We start from the raw sequence: 19,384 nt of genomic DNA on the forward strand, positions 1-19,384 counted from the left end.
CCTTCACTAGCAGGCAAGGTTTTGTGCATGCTCACAATTACTCGCACTCTCTTTCTACATTCTGCCAGACGTGTCGCAAAGAGCAGTGATCGGTCTTATATATTTGTTACTTACCCCCTAATGGCCACTTTATTTGCCACTTTTATGGAGACGATTGCATCCTCTATGGCACCGCACTTTATTAACCCTCCCGATGGCGTTATACTGCAAGGATACATGCATCACATCTAGTTTTGCTGCGAGATGTGGCAATGCACTTTAAGTATGTAAATAAAATAAAAAATAAATGGACTGCTCACACCTAGAGCAACAACACTTCAAGGGGGCAGTCAGTTCTCCCCGGAAGCGCACTTTATTGCATTCACAGTCTTACAGACAGCTGCTTTGATCCCAATCGCTTTTGGCAGAGTCGCGCCGTCCAAACAACGATGAAAAGAAAAGAGCAGGCTCCCACGACGTGGAGAACACCGTCGTATGCGCCGTGCTTGTCTCTGAAGTAGCCTGACGAAAGAAGCAACATTGGCGGCATCAACAGTTGCAGTATGCACAATGTACAAATTTCCTTTCATTTATTAACCTGTACTGTCGTTCTGCCAAATCAACAGTTTATGATTTGAAGACACTTTTGGGTGGGCTCAAGCAGAAGCTTCCATAAAAAAGTCGCAGTTTCACCCGCAAGGCTATAATAAATCAGTGTACAGCTATACGAAGCAAGTATAGTAGCTTTATCTGCCGTATATATTTGGAAGCAGTCGCTTAGTAACTGAATTATTAAGCATGTAGTGTCAGCACGCACTTGCAAACACAGGAGGAAAGTTGTCATTTTTCCGAGGCGGGGGATGGGGGGTCTAATGCCGACCAGCTTTCGGAATCACACACACACACACACACACACACACACACACACACACACACACACACACACACACACACACACACACACACACACACACACACACACACACGCACACGCACACGCACACGCACACACACACAGACACACACACGCACGCACGCACGCACACACGCGCGCGCGCACGCACACGCACACACGCACGCACGCACGCACACACGCACGCACACACACACACACACACACACACACACACACACACACACACAGATATATATATATATATATGAGGCCTGATATGAGAATTCAGTAGATCTCATAGTCGGAGACGGTTCAATTTCACAGCCTGAGTCCTCACACAACCAGAAATCTAGCGTCTCTCCGTGGTGTAAGCTTCCTTCGTGTAATTGTCGAACACTTCACAATCACTAATACTGCTTCGCCTTTCCGGTGAAACTGCCGCCTCTCTCTCTTTTTTCTTTTTCTGAGAGTCCGAGCATAAGCGCTACTGAACATGACTGCTGTTGATACTGATTTCAAGTGAATCCCGCATGGCCTCATTTCGGTTAATGAGTGAACTATACATAATGCCCCAACTACCATGCACCAAGACTTAAAGAGCAGTTCTTTTACTCGAAGAAAACTTAGTGCACATGGTTTCCAGTGCAGTGGAGTAGCCACGAGTAATTCTTTCATTACTGAGATTTAATTCGGTAATTGCAATTAATTATCTAACTCTAGAACAACTGTCCTAATTATAACAATGTCAAAGGGGCATTTGTAGGCATCCGTAAATGACATTAAGGGCGGTGTACAAATGGCGTAAAATGTTTTCGGACTAGCTAGCACACAAACTTCGCGAAATATGAAAAATACCAAGCGACTGTGCTCCCACTCGCATCATAAAGCAGCGCCATCAAATAAGCTGATTGAAAGCAACTGCATTGCCTGTCGCAAGCCCGAAGAGACAGCGCATGACCTTGATAATGGTACGGCAGGAGCACCAACAGCAGGTTTCACACCTTCGCAGTTGTTACTTCCTCTCATTTCTATGTCACACTTATTATCAGTCTATCGAGGCCGACTGATCACAGTGGTAGCAAAAGCCACTTAATAACGCGGCTGAAGCGCCTCTATGACCATCTGTCAGGAGTGACAGGCGCAAACAAAGAAAGAAGACGAGGAAGAGGGAGTGAAACAAGCGCGTGGAGCGGCCATCTGGGAGAAGGGGTGCGCGCAGAGGAGGACGCGGTGGCCGGGGCGCTGCGTTCCAGAAGACGGCCGGAGATAGCCACTCTGGGTCCTGCCCCAGTACCTAGGTGATGCAGCGACGTCCCCGCCCGAGTACCAGGCTCGGCGAGCAGAGGACCGACGCCTCCGGAACTACCGCTGGCACGGACCTACCTGCCAGGACACGTCAGCGTTCACGCCGCTGAACGTAGACGCGTGGAGGCTGGCTGCAGGCGGTCACCGTCCCGTCTAGGGCACTAAACTGGGCCGGCTCGCACGAGGAGCGGCAGCCGGCACAAGTGCCGCTCTGCCGGAACGCGACAGCGCCTCAGCGACTGTGCCTTCGTCATGTCGACCGGGACATCGGTGACGCCGAACACCAGCGACGAGTGAAGACGACCAGATTGTAACGACGGACCACAAACCGGAGGACGCCGATATCAGCCTCGAACAGAACCGGTACTGTAACCACTCTTACGATAGCGTAGAAACGATTGCCGCACAGACGTTGGTTAACGTGGTTGGGCAAGCGTAAAGCATAGCAAGGGAGGACGCAGTCCGTGTGCAATAAGTGGTGAACGTTATACCGTGTGTTCCTGCTGTTAAAAGTGCATATCGAATGAATGCTGTGTGTGTTGCAACTTGCGTTCATGTCTTCATTCTGCCTGTTCAAGCAAGCGTACCAGGTGCTAACGTATGCGCGGCAACATTGGCGAGCCTGCCAGGATCCCTTTAATTTCGTCACCTGCCTCGGTGTGTCTTGAGCAGCGGAATGGGCCTGTAACGTTTGATGACTGCTGGGAGTGCCGCGGGCATGTCGGCCGAGGCCATAATAAGACTGTATCACGAGGGACAGAAGCGATTAAGAGAAGAACGCGCAGAGGCGCGAGAGGCTGCGAAGGAAGCTGAGGAGAGAGCGGAGAGAGCGAAAGCTGCGGTCGAGTGTGCGTATAGGAACTTGACGATAGAAAAAGAGCTTACGGAAAAGAAATTACAGCTGTGCGCGAGTAACAGTGGAGAAGAAGCAGGAAATAGGAGCTCAGATGTGGTACCTCAGAGGATAGCGACAGTGTGTCCCCAGAAGCTAATCGCCCCATTTGACGAAAGGCGAGATGACCTAGATGCATACATAGAGCGTTTCGAGCGAATCGCAACTAGACAAGGCTAGCAGAAGAGCGACTGGGCGACTGGATTGAGTATGTGTCTTGTGGGAGAAGCGTTGGCCATGTACAGCCGGAGGTCAGCGACTGACGCACTAGATTACGACAAGGTGAAGAAGGCTGTTCTACAACGCTTCAGACTAACGGCCGAAGGTTTCAGGAATAAATTCCGAAGTTCCAAGCCACACGAAAACGAGACGGCTCAGCATTTCGCCGCTCGAATCTCCAAGTACTTTGATCGTTGGTTGGAGATGGCTAACATAGGGAAGACATTTGAAGACTTGAGGGACAACATGATTCCAGAACAGTTCATAGCATCATGTCATGAGGGTGTGGCAATATTCCTGAAAGAGTGCAACTTGAGGATGGTGGCGGAGCTATCTGAACGCGCCGACCGCTATTTAGAAGCCCAAGGCCGAAAGAACTTGGGAAAGACAAGGAAGATAAGAAGATACCAGATGAGAGAGAACAGACTCAGAGCACAATGAACTGTTTTATGTCTGACAGGATAGGGCATCGGGCTCTGAATTGTCCCTTGGGTCGCACTCGCAGTTCGAGGCTGCAGTGCGAGGGGTGCGGACGGCAGGGGCATACATTACAAACCTGCCGAGCTAAGCCAGAAAATAAGACTGCCTGTATTGTTGCGAGCGAAAGTCCAATTGAGGTTGCCAGGACGCAAGTGGAACAGAAGGAGTCCAGCGACAAGGCAAGCGCTGTCACGACGGCTCCGAGGTTGGAAGACGCGGAAACCTCGACGCCAGTAGTAGTGGGAATGCTGCAGGGACGAAAAGTGTCTGTGCTCAGAGACACTGGGTTCAACATTGTTCTGGTAAGGCAATCCATTGTGCCGCAAAGAGATATCACCGGTACAGAAACGCCAGTTCTATTGGCGGATGGTATGGTACGGCGAATGCCTGTGGCTCGGGTATTGCTTTTGACGCCTTAATACTGCGGTTGGATTGAAGCCCGGTGCGTCAAAGAACCGCTTTACGATGTCATTCTTGGGAATGTGCCAGGAGCCTGAAGAGGGGAGGATCCAGATCCCCTCTGGAGTTTTCCCAATACCAAAATTACAAGTAGGACAGAGCATGAATCCACCGAAGCCGTTGGCATAGACAACGAAAGAAGTTCGGATCCGTATACCGGAGAAGCTACCATATTGTCAGTGGAGAAAAGCACAAGGAAGCAGGATAGGAAGGATGTTCATATAAAGAATACTTCAGGCACCGCCATGGATATAAACGCGACGGAAATGAAAAACAGGCATGAAGCGGACAGTACTCTGCGACGGTATTTTGAAATTTTAGGGAAATGGGTTCAGAGTAATAAGAGCCGGGTCATACATAAGTTTGAGAAGGTTGAAGAATTACTGTACCGAGTAGTCAGAACCCACGATGGAAGAGAAACACGACAGTTAGTAGTGCCATTGAGTTTACGGAGGGCAGTCCTCGATCTGGCGCACGACACTATTATGGCTGGCCAACAAGGAGTAGGGAAGACGACCAGCCGAGTATCAGAAGAATTCTTTTGGCCGTGCATGCAAAGTGACATTAAACGATTTGTGCGATCTTGCGACATATGCCAGGGAACCCCCAAAACGGTTGATATCAAAGGTACCTACCGGGACTATGCCTGTAATTGAGCAACCTTTCCAAAGTGTCGCAGTGGACATCGTAGGCCATATTAACCCAGCATCGAATAAAGGAAACAGGTACATCCTCACGATGGTGGACTTTTCCACTACATATCCAGACGCTGTCCCAATGAAAACGGTGGACGCAGTAGCAATTGCTGAGGCTTTGGTAGAAATGTTTATTAGGTATGCAGTTCCGAGGGAGATACTGACGGATAGAGGAACCTATTTTACGTCAGAATTGATGACGGAGATTTGGAGACTGTTGTCTCTGCGACACCTCTTGACGGCGCCATATTACTGTATATTATTACGTGTGTAATGGGCTGGTAGAAAAGTTAAACGGCATGCTTAAGAGCATGTTACGCAAAGTGTGCCAAGAGAATCCCAAGGAAGGGGATCATTATCTACCTGCACTCGATATAGAGAAGTGCCGCAGGCTCGCACTGTATTTTCACCATTCCAGCTAATCTACTGCAGAGCGTTGAGAGAACCGTAATTGTTTTGCGGGAAATGTGGTCGAACACAGATTTGAAGAACAAAAGTGCTCGTATGTTTATCTATTGGAACTGAAAGCTAGAAGAAACCTGTTGCATAACCCAAGAGAGTCTCGCCGAAGCCCAGGCATCGTACAAGAAATATGATAAGGAAAGCCGGAAGCGAGTTCTTCAGGTAGGGGACATGGCACTGGTTCCACTTCCGAATGACACCAACAAGCTCACCATGAGTTGGAAAGGACCATTCAATGTGAGGAAGAGAGCAAGCGACGTAGACTACGAATTAGAAATCGGAGAAAGAAGAAAAGTATTCCACGTCAACATGGTGATAAAATACGAGTTGAGACAAGAAAATGTTGAGGAAGTTGCAGGAATGGTCATCGCAGAATCGGACGCTCAAAGTCCATAAGAAGCAGAAATACCAACGTACAGCAGCATGAAAACAATGGATACCAGCAAAAAGTTCGTTCTGCGAACAGATGCATCCGTAAGATGTGTAGGGGCAGTGCTGTCGCAGGAAGCCGATGGAGTATTGCACCGTGTCTTATATGCAAGGCGCAAGTTGAGTGACCTGGAAAGAAACTACGCTAAAATAAAAAAAGGAATGTTATGCTTTAGTGCGGGCTGTCAAACGATTTCATATGGGCTAGGACTCAGAGATTGAATCCTCCACCACTGTTTCGGGAAGCTGCAAGTTTGTCTCAAGTTTTCATAATTTCTGACAATAGTCGATGCCTTTGGTCTACCACCACACTTCCAAGACAGCTATATATATTTGCGGCCTTCCTCTTGTTGTCATTTGCAGTTCCCAAAGCAAGGATCATTTTTACCGTCTGCTCATTAGAGAAAGGCATGGCGACCGGGACGAAACGAAATACACTTTTAAACATGTGCAATGACGTTGTCACTTCGCTTTCGTGGTCATGGATATTGTGGCAAAAAAGGAAAAAGCCATCCGTGCACTTTATCCGCGCTAAGACAACAGCTATCACAGCTTCTTTCCAACTAACACAAAGCGGGACGTGTTACTTCAGCCGGGCCGCGGCACCTAATTAGATTGGTCACGATGTTTTTCCTTTTTTCCTTTATTTCGTTCGCTCTAACTGAGAGGGAGCCTGTTCGAGTGCGCTTCTTAATGATGCAGGTGGGAGTGCAGTCACGTGGTATTCTTCATATTTCGCGGGGTTTATCAGTCGGGAAACAAATTGGTACGCAATTAGTAGTACGTCGCTCAAGATACCACCGTTAGATGTGCCTTGACTGTGCCTACAAATGCCTCATTGGCACTTTGATAATTAGGATCGTACGGCTCAGGTTAATTAATTACATACCTCACTAAATACATACATACCTCATTGAATCTTTGTAACGAAATAATCACTGGCAGCTACTGCACTTTACTGGAAACAATATGCACTAGGCTTTCTTCAAGTAACGCATTGCTGTTTTTTTAAATACTGGTGTAATATAGTTTATTTGGACACCCTGTGCATATTTATGACCCCTGCATGCAAGTGACGATGTTTGTATCCGTCATAAATGTTTTAAATTAGTAGACGTGTTTTTTAATGACTCGTTAGCATTGCTTATTGGAAAGAGAAGCAATATTGAGACACATATCGTTCACGTGCATTTCCCACGCCATTGATAAAAGACTCTGCCGAAGTGGTCACTGAAGTCTACAGGTTCTTTTCAGCGTCAAAAAAGCATGCTAAGCAATTTGAAGAGAGGTGAAAAACAGCAACATATTCGTTCTCTATGCATAGGCTATCTATACCTTTAGGAATAATTATTGATTGGCTAACCCGTTCTGCTTCAAATATATAACAAACTATGTCCTGTGTAGCTATTTAAACATTTAAAAATGTACATTGAAAACAATATTCAAGTGAGAAAATACGGATGAGACAGCCGCCGCTGGTGCATCTAGTGCTCTAGTCCTCCTGTTGACAGTATTTGCAGAAATAAAGCCAGATTAAGTATGAATTAAAATTCGTACAGATCCGCGCCAACAATGATGCAGTAAGCTATTAGCCACAATAAAATTTTAAGTGAAGAGGTCTAGGCAAGTCAAAATGAACCTCAAGTGATGTGGGTGACAAAACTCTGGTAATGGCACTTTAGGGGGGGGGGAGGGGTGTAGGCTTTGGCATCCCCGGGGGTGCTGCCTCCTAATACTCTGGAGGGGGCTCGGGGCCTATGCGAGCCAGTCGGCGCCTATGCAAGCAAACATGAACACATCACACTCGATCAGCGCGAACACTCGCTGTCAAAACGCTGGCGTGAGCAACGCCGCAGCAGCAGCGCGCAAAGTGCTCTTCGTGTGGTCTACCGCTTCAACGCAAGAGCGGTGATCACACAGTACGCACAAATGTATGAGGCGTATGCAGATCATTTTCAAGATGTGGCTCGCGCGACCGCGCGTATCCGTATAAAGTACACACTTCCCTCCTTCCCGCGCGGCCTCCCCGCTTGCCTCCATTACTGCGCGCGAGATTGAGCTCCGATCATCTGCTCCCCTTGCGCGCTCCCCTTGGTAGCGTAATGCGCAGTTGTTGCCGGAGCACAACGCCGCCCCTTTTTCTCCCTCCAATGCCCCCACAGCCTCTCGCGTGGCGGAAGAGGGCGCGTTTGCTCTCCGCTTTCTTCGTTCGCGCGCTACCCTCGCGTGCTTTCACTCGCACATACGGCATACAACGCGCGGTGATGACGTTAGCGCTTTTGGACTTTATATTGAACATCACGGCGACGGCGACGAAAAAAATGCCTTTGGATTGTCTAGCTAATTGCCGTCGCCATGTATGTACAGCTATGTGGTACGATGAAGGCTAGGAAATGTACACTCCATCAGCTCATTATCATTTCTTTCGTATTCTTATTTTCATTCTCATTGCTGGTATGGCCACTACTGTGTAAAGGCGGTGGCATGATGAGAACTGGGTGACAAAGCAAGATTGACGATGACAGAATGATCACAAGGGCATGACGTCATGACCATGACCATGGCATGACGACGGTATGACGACAATCAGATGACGACGCATGTAGGACGATGCTGGCGTAGTGATGACTCTATCACTAAATAAGTAAATAAATAAATACACAACCTTGTATGCCGACGGTGGCCTGACGACGGTGGCATGACGAGAAGCAATTAACGAAGCTGTAATGAGGATGCTGCAACGAGCACGACGGCATTGCAAAGACGACCAGCTACCGAAGATGTTGGAAAACTTGGCCCACTGGGTCGGCGTAGAAAGCGTGACGACGGCGGCATGACGAGAGACAAATGTAAAAGCTGAAATGACAACGATCGGATAGCCATGGCGGCATCGCAACCACGAGGTCGACCTAGTGGCGGAAGCTATTAGACAACTTGGCCCACTGAGTCGGCGTAGAATGCATGACGAGAGTCAGATGACAAAACTGTAATGACGACGATGGAACCAACATGACGGCGTCCAGGCCATGAGCACATACCTAGTGATGCAAGCTGATGGACAACACGGACCACTTGGTCGGCTTAGGAGATCAGATATATAGATAGGGTAGAGAGACTCAAAACACCTGAATTAGGCAAAGAATGCTAATCGCATTAAAAACGTTCTTTAGGATGTCGCCTCACTGATTACAATGGTGAGCCATTTTATAGAAATTCGTACGCTCTTTCGGAATGGAGACTCATAAAAGGAATTTCAATAATAAAGAAAACAAGGTACTGTTTATGGCTTAGTTAAAATTCGACAAATATCTCTTTCATCTAACCTAGTAAAACCCATCAAAATAACCTTACTAGGCCGAATAGATAATTGGCTGATAGACAACATGATTTGGAGCTCATGCCAAATTGGATTTCAGACGTGGGTGCTTCATTGCGGCGCCCATGTAGACCTGGAAAGTCGAATACAGCTTTCTCGATATCCGAAAATATATTTTGCCTTAATCACCTGATAATGAGAAGGAAATCGTCAGAAGAATAACAAAGTCTCATTTTTGCCCGAAAGACCAAGTATTCATTGCGATAGCAAATTATTATACAGCTAGAGGATGTAAGGATAGTAAGTTTGTCGGCCGTATAGACTTGTAAACAATCGCATGATAACTAAATGATCAAGTATGGTGTCACGTGCGCACAGCCAAACATGAACGCCTCTCACTTGACGATCACGCACACTGGCTGTGGAGACAATGGCTTGACGAAGAGCGGCAGCAGCAGCAAGCGAATCGACTTTCGAGTGAGCTCTCCTTCAACATGAACTGAGCGGCGAGCAGACAGCGCACACGAAGCTATAAGCCCTCGGCACGATTACACTTTGTCCCCATCGCAGATCGCTTTCAAGATAGACTCGCGCAGCCGCGCCATACGCAGCCACCGCGTGAGTAGAACGCACCCGGTATCTTGCGCGCAATGGAAGACGGCGCGCTTCCTCCACGCCTTCCTCCCTTGCGCGCGCGATATCAAACCATAATCCTGGGCTCCCCCTTGCAATATTTCACTCACACCCACAGTTTAAGTTGCGCCGCCCGGATGTCATCGCACTTGGACTTCATGTGGAACATTACGCCGACGGCGGGAATTCGCTTGGTGTGTCCATATAAATCCAATCGCAATGAAATGGGTTGGAGTGCACATGGCAGGCCTTGTTTAATCTAGAATGGGAGCTTACCACTGTCGTAGAAAGGAAAAGTGTACACACATTACACTCTACCGGTGCTAGCATATGGGGCGGATACATTGTGTTTAACAAAGAAGCACGGGAACAAATTAGGGAACATGCACAGAGCGATGGAACAAAAAAGTGACAGTTTCGCCCCACAGGCGACGCCTTGATTACGATAGCAATTTATTAGCTATAGGAAATGAGGTTAGTCATTTTGACAGCTGCATTAGCTGCTGTAAATTCTTGCTTACTAAATAAATTAACAAGAAGGTTGTCACGCACGCACAGGCAAACACGAAGACATGTCGCCCGATGAACGCCGACACTCGCTGTCAGAACGCTGCCGTGATGAAAAGTGGCAGCGAGTGAATGTCCCTTCGTGCTGCCTCTTCCTGGAACGCGGGCTAGGCGCGCGAGAACACAGCGCACATGAAGCCGTCAGCTATATCAGGTGGGCTGGCCTTCGATCCCAGCTCAGATTGGCCCCAAGACGCGCGCGCGACCATGCTCAGCCACCTAAGCTAAAGTAGCAGAGAATATACGCACTAACCCACCCCCTCCTCGAGCCACTCTTAGCGCAAACACATTTCCCCGCTCCCCCCTTGCGTGCGTGACAACACGGCGTGCACCCATCCCGCCTTCCTCCCTTGCGAGCGCGAGAAGGCGCCGCCGCATCAAGCCGCCATATTTCTCGGCTTTCCCTTGCAAGCTTTCTTTCTCTCCTACAGTGTACGGCGCACGGCCTCAAGGTTATCGTACTTGGACTTTATACGGAACATCACAGCGATGGCGGAAGTTTGCCTGGAGTGCCTATATAATTGATATCGCAAAAAAAATGTGAGGAGTAACGTTAAATAACAGTAAGGGAGCGGTGTGGATCAGAGAGCAAACGGGGGTAGCCGATATTCTCGTTGACATTAAGAGTAAAAAAATGGAGCTGGGTCGCCCATATAATGCGTAGGGCAGATCAAGTGGACCATTAGAGGTACAGATTGGGTACGAAGGGAAGAGTGGCGCAGTGGAAGATGACAAAATTATGAGGGGTGATGAAATTCGTAATTTTGCAGGTGAAAGTCTGAATCAGATAACGAAAAACAGCGGTAAATGGAGATCGCTGGGAGAGGTCGTCGGTCAGGGGGGGGGGGGGGGCAGTGGAGAAATATATAGGCTGCTGCTGATAAGTCACCTGGGATACCACTGAAGTTTGTGACAGGGACACGAGTTTGTCAGTCAAATAAATGCACTTGACAATGCAAATCTCCCAAACGTGGGTTTATGCATTTTTAAACAGGAGGGGATTTTACTGCCTTCTGTGTGGATTGTCTTGGCGAATGTACACACAGTGAAGAAGCATCAGTCAAGAACCAGTCCTATTACCATGTTTGTGTAATGCGTCAGTAAGCACCATCCCTTTGCAACTGGATGAGCATGTGCACTAATTGTGTCCATGTTGTCCCTGCAAACTTCTGAATCTCATCCGCCCACCTAACTTTCTGCCGCCCCCTGCTACGCTTCCCTTCCCTTGCAATCCAGTCCGTAACCCTTAATGACCATCGGTTATCTTCCCTCCTCATTACATGTCCTGCCCATGCCCATTCCTTTTTCTTGATTTCAACTAAGATATCATTAACTCGCATTTGTTCCCTCACCCAATCTGCTCTTTTCTTATCCCTTAACGTTACACCTATCATTCTTCTTTCCATAGCTCGTTGCGTCGTCCTCAATTTAAGTAGAACCCTTTTCGTAAGCCTCCAGGTTTCTGCCCCGTACGTGAGTACCGGTAGGACCCAGCTGTTATACACTTTTCTCTTGAGGGATAATGGCAACCTGCTGTTCATGATCTGCGAATGCCTGCCAAATGCACCCCAGCCCGTTCTTATTCTTCTGATTATTTCACTCTCATGATCCGGATCAGCAGTCACTACCTGTCCTAAGTAGATGTATTCCCTTACCACTTCCAGTGCCTCGCTACGTATCGTAAACTGCTGTTCTCTTCCGAGACTGTTAAACATTACTTTAGTTTTCTGCAGATTAATTTTTAGACCCACCCTTCGGCTTTGCCTCTCCAGGTCAGTGAGCATGCATTGCAGTTGGTCCCCTGAGTTACTAAGCAAGGCAATATCATCAGCGAATCGCAAGTTACTGAGATATCCTCCATTAACTGTTATCCCCAATTCTTCCCAATCCAGGTCTCTGAATACCTCCTGTAAACACGCTGTGAATAGCATCGGAGAGATCGCATCTCCCTGCCTGACGCCTTTCTTTATTGGGATTTTGTTGCTTTCTTTATGGAGGACTATGGTGGCTGCGGAGCCGCTATAGATATCTTTCAGTATTTTTACATACGGCTCGCCTACACCCTGATTCCGCAATGCCTCCATGACTGCTGAGGTTTCGACTGAATCAAACGTTTTCTCGTAATCAATGAAACCTATATATAAGGGTTGGTTATATTCCGCATATTTCTCTATCACCTGATTGATAGTGTGAATATGGTCTCTTGTGTAGTAGCCTTTACGGAATCCTGCCTGACCCTTTGGTTGACAGAAGTCTAAGATGTTCCTGCTTCTATTTGCGATTACCTTAGTAAATACTTTGTAGGCAACGGACAGTAAGCTGATTGGTCGACATTTTTCAAATCTTTCATCATCATCATCATCATCATCATCATCATCATCATCATCGTCATCATCAGCAGCAGCAGCAGCAGCAGCAGCCTGGTTAGGGCCACTGCAGGGCAAAGGCCTCTCCCATACTTCTCCAACTACCCCGGTCATGTGCTAATTGTGGCCATGTTATCCCTGCAAACTTCTTAATCTCATCCGCCCACCTAACTTTCTGCCGCCCTCTGCTACGCTTCCCTTCCCTTGGAATCCATTCCGTAACTCTTAATGAGCATCGGTTATCTTCCCTCCTCATTACGTGTCCTGCCCATGTCCATTTTTTTTTCTTGATTTCAACTAAGATATCATTAATTCGCGTTTGTTCCCTCACCCAATCTGCTCTTTTCTTATCCCTTAACGTTACACCTATCATTCTTCTTTCCATAGCTCGTTGCGTCGTCCTCAATTTAAGTAGAACCCTTTTCGTAAGCCTCCAGGTTTGTGCCCCGTACGTGAGTACTGGTAAGACACAGCTGTTATAAGCTTTTCTCTTGAGGGATAATGGCAACCTGCTGTTCATGATCTGAGAATGCCTGCCAAACGCACCCCAGCCCAGCGCATTCAAGTCTTTGGCGTCCCCTTTCTTATGGATTAGGCTTATGTTAGCGTTTTTCTAAGATTCCGGTACGCTCGAAGTCATGCGGCATTGCGTATACAGGGTGGCTAGTTTTTCTAGAACAATCCGCCCACCATCCTTCAACAAATCTGCTGTTACCTGATCCTCCCCAGCTGCCTTCCCCCTTTGCATAGCTCCCAAGGCTTTCTTGACTTCTCCCGGCCTTACTTGCGGGATTTCAAATTCCTCTGGATTATTCTCTCTTCTATTATCGTCGTGGGTGTCACTGGTACTGCATAAATCTCTATAGAACTCCTGAGCCACTTGAACGATCGCATATATATTAATAATGATATTGCCGGCTTTGTCTCTTAACGCATACATCTGATTCTTGCCTATTCCTACTTTTTTCTTCACTGCTTTTAGGCTTCCTCCGTTCCTGAGAGCATGTTCAATTCTATCCATATTATACTTCCTTATGACCGCTCTCTTACGCTTGTTGATTAACTTGGAAAGTTCTGCCAGTTCTATTCTCGGTGTAGGGTTAGAGAATTTCATGCATTGGCGTTTCTTGATCAGATCTTTCGTCTCCTGCGATAGCTTACTGGTATCCTGTCTAACGGAGTTGCCACCGACTTCTATTGCAGACTCCTTAATGATGCCCATAAGATTGTCCTTCATTGCTTCAACACTAAGGTCCTCTTCCTGTCTTAAAGCCGAATACCTGTTCTATAGCTTGATCCGGAATTTATCTATTTTCCCTCCTACCGGGGAAGTTGGAGAAGTATGGGAGAGGCCTTTGCCCTGCAGTGGGCGTAACCAGTCTGATGATGATGATGATGGTGATGATGATGATGAAGAGCATGTGTACGTATACACCGATGGCATCGCATTTTCCTGCATTGATTGATGCATACACACTGTAGTAAACTCTACAGTCCTATAAGACTAGCGTTGCATAGTGGCTTGGTGACATTATCTATCTTCGTATCAGAAAAAAACACCATCCTAGTTTTCCCTCAAAGCGTTCCCACGCGAATTTCGATATTCTTCTCGCAAGAGAGTATCCCACAAGTGAATTCGTAGCGGCGCGACTATCGCCTCCAAAGCCGGCGAAGAGCGCTCGCGTGCAGCTAGCGAGAAGACGCTCGGCGGAACGCCGTCGCTCCCGAGATCCCGCTGTTGCTGCTGCACCGTCGCTGGCCGGCCTAACTAAGCCGCAGTGGCTAGCTCTTCGCGCTGCCTCCCACAACATAAATATTTCGGTGCCCCAAAAAGTTTAATTGCGGTCAGCAAATATAGCCTTCACCTAACATAACCCTTATAAAATGACTATTGAAATTTTGGCATATTGTTGATGAATTGACTCAATATTCTTTCAACAATACCTCAACAATTTTTGAAAGCACAGGGGGATAATTCAACAATAAAGTTGTTGGGTAGTTGACTACAAAAAGTAATTGACCAAATTCTCTTTATCTAATGTTGAATAGTGTTGAGTATTATTGAGGCATGGTTGAGTAGTTACCAACAGTGATGTCGCTGACCAAATCCTGTTGAGTTATTTTTGAATTAGATTGAGTATGATTGATCCACTGTTGAGTGTTTACAACAATAAAGTCATTGGCTAAATACTGTTAACTTATTGTTGAATATTCAGTCTTATTGAGCAATATTGATTTCGAAGTATATGTGAAAAAATACGCCATGTGTATGTGTGCGTCTTTCGCACATATATATTGTTTTGTTGATCACTTAATCACCATTACATATATACAGGGTGATGTTTCAAGTTACTTGAACCATAGACGTATCTACCGAGTTGGCAGGGGAACAGTGCCTCCTGCCCACCATGTAGATACGCCCATGGTTTAAGTTACATTACTTGGCCCCTCCCTCACTTCAGAGAGTTGGGGAGGGGATGTGCCCCCTTCACGTTTCTGGTTAGGCGCCCCCTTTCAACCCAGTATATACGTTAGTGGTTCACGGTACGTGAAATGCCCCGCATATATATATATATATATATATATATATATATATATATAACTACATGATAGCGGCATCTATGGCTGCCGCGGGATTTTATTTGAAAAGATGATGCGCTCATTTAAAAGCTCTCTCTCATTCACCCACGTTTTCTTATGCCGGGTGTCCCAGCTAACTTTAGCTAGTTTAAAAATATGGGAATCCGCATTTCGATGGGGGCGAAATGCGAGAACACCCGTGTACTTAGATTTAGGTGCACGTTAAAGAACCCCAGGTGGTCTAAATTTCCGGAGTCCCCCACTATGGCGTGCCTCATCATCAGATAGTTGTTTTGGCACGTACAACCCCATAAGCTACTTTTTTAAAATATGGGAATTCCACGTAGCTGGATAGAACCAAGGTAATCTTGTTTGCCGTCACTTGATGATACTGAAATTATATACATTTTTAATTCCGTCTAATTGGATAACTAATCTTAATTAATTGTTCGACGTCTCAAATATTATAATTAGATGAAAAGTGTCAATGAGAAAATTCTTGAGTGACATGAAAAACTCCCGATACAGCTTTCTGTTGCTCAATACAGGCTACATAAAGGTGTTTTTCTGAGCGTGAAAGTAACCCGCAAATGCACGCGAAATTGCCACGCGGCTGGCCGCTCGATGCACTTTGAGTGTGTTCACGGGCTTCTTTCACGCTCGGAAAAATACTTTTATGTGACACGTATTGAGAGCAATAGAAAGCTGGATCAGGAGTTTTTCATGTCGCTCTACAGTTTTCTCATTGACATGTTAAGTTACCTAAAACACCCTGCGCGCGCGCACACACATACGCACATATGTATGTATATGACTTCAGGATCTATAGAGACATGTATGGTTGCCGCCAAGTGTTATGTGAAAAGTTGATGCACTTCTTGGAAAACCAATTTGTCTCTTTCACGTGCATTCTTTCTTTTAACTCTTTTTAATTCTTTCAGCTTAATTTGATCAGAGTTTAAAAATATACCGATGCACTCTAAGGCAATGCGACAAAATGTATGTTGCTCTCTTTTATATCTACAATAAAGCTCACTCTCTCACTCTCTTTTATATGCAGTGTGTCACGCTATTTTCGTATTTTTCCTAATTAGAAAATTAGTCAAGATTAGATAACCAACTTCTGAAGCAATAAGGCAAAAATTTCCAATTAGAAAGTTGTAGAACACTTTGCAAAACGTCCGATTTCTAACGTTCTATCTATAATGTATTAGTATTTGCAGCTTACTGCGGATGCCCGCGAACAAGAAAATACCACATGAAATACCCGCTTGTGCGCCGTGATTGCAGCGTTTCCAGACTGTCAGCGTACAAACGAACATAGCACCTAGAAGGTCGTGCTGCCGTTTAAAAGGCAATGGGGCAGTGACGAAGGGGCGTTGGCTGTGCTATTTACGACAGCAATGTGCTTCCCTCGCGGCGGCTATGACAGCGATAAACAGACGGCTTCTTTTGCAAAAGCTGAATGGATATGGAATAAGAGGCACGCCCCTTAATTTATAAAAAGTTACCTGACTAATCGGTTTCAGTATGCGGATATGCAGTACTGGAAGTCACAAATGGGCAAGTTAAATTACGGTGTCCCACAGGGTCTACACTTGGGCCACTTCTATTCTTATTTTGTACAAGTGACATCGTAAACGTACCTCTAACACGGATATTAAATTATATGCAGATGACACTAGCGTCATTTTTTTCGGGTCAGGATGTGTTTAGTCTAGAACAAGAAGAGAACTTTTGGCTTAGCAAAATGTCGTCATGGCTGAGAACCAATAAGTTGGAATTAAACATTAAGAAAACAAAGTACATTATTTTTCAACCACAAAAAGATGGTATTATCCGCAATACGCAGCTCACATTCCGAGGAGCTTTGATTGAGCACGTTGAGACTCAAAAGTTTCTAGGCGTTATCTTTCACGAAGTATAGATTTGTTCCGATCACACACATAATCTTCGCACCCACATATAGCTGTACATTGGCATAATTGGTAAAATCAGATGCTTACTGCCCCTTTGGGTGACAAAGTAACTTTATTACACTTTAGTTTACTCGCGCATAGTTTACTGCCTATTAATCTGGGGCGCAAAGACAAAAAGAAATAAAGATAGTGTACACAGGCTGCAAAAAAGAACCTTGCGTATAATCGATAATGTTCCGCGCCGAACGCGTTCTGCTCCACTTTTCCATGAGCACAGAATATTAAAATTCGAAAATATATTTTATAAAAAGATAGCGACAGTCATCTACAATCAAATTAAGTTGAACCCAGATAAATTTAAGGATACTTACTCTCGCAAGACACACGGGCATAATCTTAGGAAAACCAGCTATTACAGTGAAAGTATTCCGACCAACTACGGCAAGCGAAAACTAACACACGTTATTCCTTAGTTTTTAAACTCTAACAGGATGGCCATGAGCACAGTGGATGAAAGCCGATCAGAAGCAATTGAAAAAAGTTACGTGCTTATCTACTCACGCTTCAAACTGGGGCATTTTTTCTCTCTTCTGTGTAAGACTTATTTTGTATACGTTTTTCGGAAATGTATGTGCCCTAAAATTGAGCCGTGAGAATTTATTTTCAATAAGCTCTTGATATCAAGTATGCTCTAGTTCACTTGTAGGAACCACGGCTCAGTTTTCTTTTTCACTGCACTTATGTATTAGAGCACCAGGTTGAGTGCTCCGCAATATTTTGTTGTTTTGTTTTTTTCGCTGCAGTTACGTAATACATAGAGTGACATACTGAGTGCTGTGCAATATCGTGGTCTGGGCGGGTATTGGCGCATTGTCAGGCATTCAGTGGCCTTTTCACCACCCCTTCCCTCTGTACCACAGGATAAGATATGTATACTTGAATTGATGATGAAATAAATCACTTCACTTCAAAGTCTTCCCCTTTGCGAGAGCCGACCACAACACACTGTCCCGTCGCATTAAGACAGGCGTGCAGCGGTTATCGTCCATACGCAACATGTATGAGCCTGGCAGAGCGCACAATGCGCTCTGCCAGGCTTGGTTTAAAATCAGCACAATGTAGCACCCCGGCCGCTCAACGGGAAGCCATACGTGCCTTTCCACCGAGCGACCGCCGCACTTTATGTAACTCGTACATATCCCGGCAAAACTCAACAGGGAGGGCCTCACCGATGAGCGGCGCGCGGACCCACACGTTGAGACCGCAGACGAGTGCAAATCCGCCGAACACCAGCGGGAGTGGCTTGAGTCCGAAGTCGCTTATGAGAACCACGCCCGCCATCGGCATGCGCAGTCCGTTGCCGCTGCCCATGATGAGTGAGCCGACGATAAGCATCGGCAAGGTGGCCGTGGACGCCAGAATTTCAAGTCCGACCGTTTGCAGGACGAAGCCGAGCAGCATCACGCCGTCGGCGCTGAGAGCACCGGAGTCGAGCATTAAACCGGACACACCGCGAAAAACGACGTCGCCGGCACTGAAAGCGTGCAGAAGGAATACAGCTCTGGTCGTGGCGACACCCTTGTCCTTCGCGAGGTCTACGGCTAGCGTCAAGTACAGTGACAGGGCCAAATACATGACGCAGAAGGACATCGAGTCCACCCAGAAACGAAGTGTGGTAAAGTTCTTCAGCGTGCCTTTGAAGACGCCTGAAGCCTTTGGCGTATTTTCTTCTTCACGACGAGTCACGTTCTGCGGCTCTTCGCTGCGATCATGGAGAGCAACAAGTTCTTCAAGCCGAGGAGGCGTTGCGCCCGAAGCATTTTTTATATCCCACTTAGGCTCGACAGAATCCGGGCTGGCTATGGCGATGGCCGCCGGCAACGTGTTGAGGCAGATGGCGCCAAGAACGAGAAACGTGCTGTACAGCCCGTACGTGGACAGGAGCAGCTCGACGAGGGGAGGGAACACAAACGTGTTGAATGCAGAGATGGTGAAGACAGCGCTGTAGGCAGTGGCTCGTCGCTTCTCGAAGTGCTGCGCCAAGACCACCGTGAGCGCCGTCATTGTGCCCGAAATGCTGACACCTGGAAGAACGAATTTTATACGTGAAGGATATGAGCGTAACAGAAAAATCGACACTTGGGAAAGCTGGCACTTTGGTTGAACACCTTGGAGGGGCTTTGCAAGA

The 19,384-nt window shown here is 46.7% G+C and overlaps 1 protein-coding gene across 1 annotated transcript in view; it reads right to left on the reverse strand.

The window, feature by feature from the left end:
• Positions 1 to 302: 302 nt before the first annotated feature.
• The window catches only part of LOC126520635 (monocarboxylate transporter 13-like), a 131,919-nt gene continuing 112,837 nt past the window's right edge, over positions 303 to 19,384 (reverse strand). Inside the window, exons 4-5 of the mRNA XM_050169432.2 lie at positions 18,426 to 19,280; positions 303 to 501 (exon numbers count right to left, since the gene is read on the reverse strand). Of these exons, the coding sequence (XP_050025389.1) occupies positions 362 to 501; positions 18,426 to 19,280 (995 nt within the window). The 3' untranslated portion in view covers positions 303 to 361. The remainder of the gene's footprint in view (positions 502 to 18,425; positions 19,281 to 19,384) is intronic.

The sequence above is a fragment of the Dermacentor andersoni genome, chromosome 3, assembly GCF_023375885.2.
Source record: "Dermacentor andersoni chromosome 3, qqDerAnde1_hic_scaffold, whole genome shotgun sequence".
In the NCBI taxonomy this organism is placed as follows: Eukaryota; Metazoa; Arthropoda; class Arachnida; order Ixodida; family Ixodidae; genus Dermacentor; species Dermacentor andersoni.